The sequence below is a fragment of the Excalfactoria chinensis genome, unplaced genomic scaffold (assembly GCF_039878825.1).
Source record: "Excalfactoria chinensis isolate bCotChi1 unplaced genomic scaffold, bCotChi1.hap2 Scaffold_340, whole genome shotgun sequence".
Lineage (NCBI taxonomy): Eukaryota > Metazoa > Chordata > Aves > Galliformes > Phasianidae > Excalfactoria > Excalfactoria chinensis.
The window spans coordinates 12,872-16,240 of record NW_027315628.1 but is presented as its reverse complement, the minus strand read 5'-3'; the positions used below and the strand labels follow the sequence as shown (position 1 = coordinate 16,240).

At 48.9% G+C, this 3,369-nt stretch overlaps 1 protein-coding gene across 1 annotated transcript; it reads left to right on the top strand.

Moving 5' to 3' along the window:
• Positions 1–316: 316 nt before the first annotated feature.
• On the top strand, positions 317–2,556 carry LOC140264901 (uncharacterized). The gene has a single exon (XM_072360799.1). The coding sequence runs from the start codon at positions 451–453 to the stop codon at positions 2,554–2,556; it is 2,106 nt and encodes a 701-aa protein (XP_072216900.1). The 5' UTR covers positions 317–450.
• The last annotated feature ends 813 nt before the right edge of the window (positions 2,557–3,369 follow it).

Genomic DNA, 3,369 nt, shown 5'->3' with positions numbered 1-3,369 from the left:
TCTCGTGCTGTAACGCGATAGGTCTTCCCATGCTCAGTAATGCATATGTATTAGATGAAATAGGAGCCCTATATAAGGGACTCACGAGGTTAATTAAACGCCATTTTACCACCCACCACATTGGTGTAAGCAGTGCGTAACTTGGCCACGGGGCCGTCGGAAGCACATTACAAAGGACGTGATTCCTTAAGGTTACTTGATTAAGGTAACATTTGGTGCCCTCTCTGAGGCACGTCCTGGGGGTAGTGTGCGACGGCTAACTGCGTGGCGGACGCAAGTCCTACGGTTAGATCCCGTAGAAGCGCCTCGGTGGGCGGAAATTGAAGCAGCTGATGTTCTACCTGCGGTTCGGTCGTAAGAAAACGAGGACCGTGGAAGACTGCGGGACTACAGGTCTCGAGTATATACAAAGGGTGCAAGGACGTACGGTGTCGCGCACCAGAAAAAACAATGGATTCCGTCATTAAGGTAGTATCACGAGTTTGTAAAACTCACTGCGTTAGAAATGTTCCTTCTAAGAAGGATATAGCTGCCGTCATCTCCTGTTTGGAGGTGGCGCAGATTTTACCCTCCCCTAGTAATCTGCTCGATTCGGAGCGGTGGGATTCTTTCACCGCTGCCATGCTCCATAGAGCAATGCACGAGTATAAAGCGGAGGAGTTAAAAACCTGGGGTTTGGTCCTGGGTGCTCTTAAAGCCGCTAAGGAGGAGAAACAAGTCCAGGCCATCGCGACTGGGGTTTTTGGTCTGGATACTGGGACGTCCGGGGTCCCGGGGGGTGCGGAGGAATCGCTTTCTGGCGGCGACTCTGCACCCAAAATGGCGCCGGCCACGCCGGCCGTTTTCACAATGGCCATGGCCGCGCCCGAAACAACTCCGGAAGAGAAGGCGGAAGTTGTGTCATCTGGGGAGGCGCCACCATATTATCCCCGCCTATACCCCTCTTTGCAAAGCTTTTACTCGCCTGAGGGGGATGGAATTTGTCCGAGGGAGGGAGAGTCGTGTGGGGAGGCGCGCCGTGGAGGCGTTGAGCCACCCCCAGACCCACCTCCGGAGGAGGGATCTCGTCCCGAGAAGGGTGAGAAAAAAGCGGAGGAAAGAAAATTGCCTATCCCCACCCCGTTTGTCTTATCTCCCGAGGAGGGGGAGGAGAGAGGGGTGGAGAGAAAGGAATTGCCTGCCCCCACCCTGCCGGTCCCGTTTCCCCAGAAGGGGGAGGAGAGAGGGACGGAAAGAAAGGAAATGCCTACCCCTGCCCTGTCGGTCCCGCCTCCCCAGAAGGGGGAGGAAAAAGAGGAGGAACGAAAGGTTCCGCCTACCCCCACCCAATTGGTCGCGTCTCCCCGGAGGAGGGAGGAGCGAGAGGATTCTCGCAAGCCCACCGATTGGTCGGATATCCGTGAATCAATGAGAGGGTTGGGGCTTAAGGAACGGGACTGGGCGGTGTTTCCGATAGTCGTCCAGAAGAAAGGACCAGTTTGGGTGCCTTTGGAAGCGAAAGCAGTGACTCGGTTTATAGAGGCAATTGAGAAAAAGGGCTTGAGGTCCCCGATGACTATGAGTACCTTTGAGGCTCTTATGGCCCCGGGTCCCCTACTGCCATATGATATTGAAAGCCTTATGAGAGTTGTCCTTGAACCAGTACAGTTTACTGTGTGGAAGGAGGAGTGGACGGTACAACTTAAGGCTGTTGTAGCACAGACTGCTTGTGATCCGAACCACCCAGCGAATGGGAAGGAGGGAGATCCGAAAACTAGTTTAATGAGGCTTTTAGGAACGGATGCAGATCTGGCTGGATCTGCAGAGAAGCAGCTTAGGCTCCTCCGTCCGGGAGAATTACTTGCCTCCACGGGGGCGGCTTCTACTGCTTTTAGAAACTTTGTAAGAAAAGCAGAACCTGTTTCCCCGTGGTCAGAGATAAAGCAGGGTCCCTCAGAAACATTCTCTGAATTTGCCAATCGATTGATACAGGCAGTAGAAGGATCAGAACTACCTAAGGAAGCATTATCTCCCGTTATAAAAGATTGTCTTAAGCAAAAGTCTCATCAGAATATTAGAGATATCATTCGGGCGGCTCCTGATGATCTGGAGACTCCGGGTGAAATTATTAAGTATGTGCTGGACAAACAACAAGCAACACCATTGCCCAGTGATGGCCTGACAAAGGCATGGCTTTCGGTTATGACCGCACAAAATAATCAATCTAAGAACCCCTGCTTTAAATGTGGCCAGATAGGTCATTACAAGAACCAGTGTACAGCTCCAGAGAGACGGTATAAGGTTAGAGAAAAATGCCAAGCCTGCGGGAAGCTGGGTCATGAAGCCCGATTGGAACCCGCCAGCCGCAACCGCGAAGTGACTCTTCAGGAAAGAAGAAAGGAACAGATAAAGAACCACTGCTTGTACCTACGAGAAGGACATTTGTTGTATCGCTTGTTGTGTGTTTTTATGTATTTGTGTTTGTTACAGGGGGAGAGGGTGCTCATCTCATGTCACAACCAGAAAATATTTGGGTCACATGGTCTAATCGAACTGGGCAGAAAGATTTCTGCCTGAGTTTACAGTCAGCCTCATCACCGTTTAGTACATGCCTTATTGGTGTACCCAGGTGGGACCCAGAGGAGTTTAACGGATATGTGCGAAAGAAGCTAATGTCACCACAATGGTCTTGTCGGAACTCCTGATGGACATTAATAACATCAGACATGCTGTTCTCCAGAACAGAGCTGCGATAGACTTTCTGCTACTGGCCCAAGGGCACGGATGCAAGGACTTTGAAGGGATGTGCTGCTTCAATCTGAGCGACCACAGTGATTCAATTCATAAGAAGTTGGAGTGGATGCAAGAGCATACCAAGAAAATTGCAATTGATGATGCATTCGGCAGCTGGCTGGATGGACTATTTGGTAATATTGGCCCATGGCTTAAACAGTTTCTTAAAGTATTAATTATAGGGATTTTAGTTTTCTTAGCTTTAATGATTTGCCTACCTTGTGTGTTTCAATGTATCCAGGGTTGTTTACAGCGTATGATAGAAAGAATATTTAATGACAAAATGGAGTGCCAACGGATATATGATAAGCTTTAAGAAGAAGAAGGAACTGTATAAACCCAAGATGCCTTGGATATAATAATTAGAAAACCACTAATATTATTAGACATTGCACTACCTACCTCTGCATGAATTGTAGCTTGTCTACCTCACTTTTTAGATAACTTATATATTTTAGATTTATATGGAGACTAACATTTTTATATATTAGGTTTAGGACTAGCGTTCGCGTTGTAACGGGACATGACTTTATTGAGCATGGGGAGGGGGAAATGTTGTATTAGGCATCAGCGAGATCTCGTGCTGTAACGCGATAG

Coding starts and splice junctions, on each gene's coding strand:
- LOC140264901 (XM_072360799.1), top strand. CDS start 451: ATGGATTCCGTCATTAAGGTAGTATCACGAGTTTGTAAAACTCACTGC.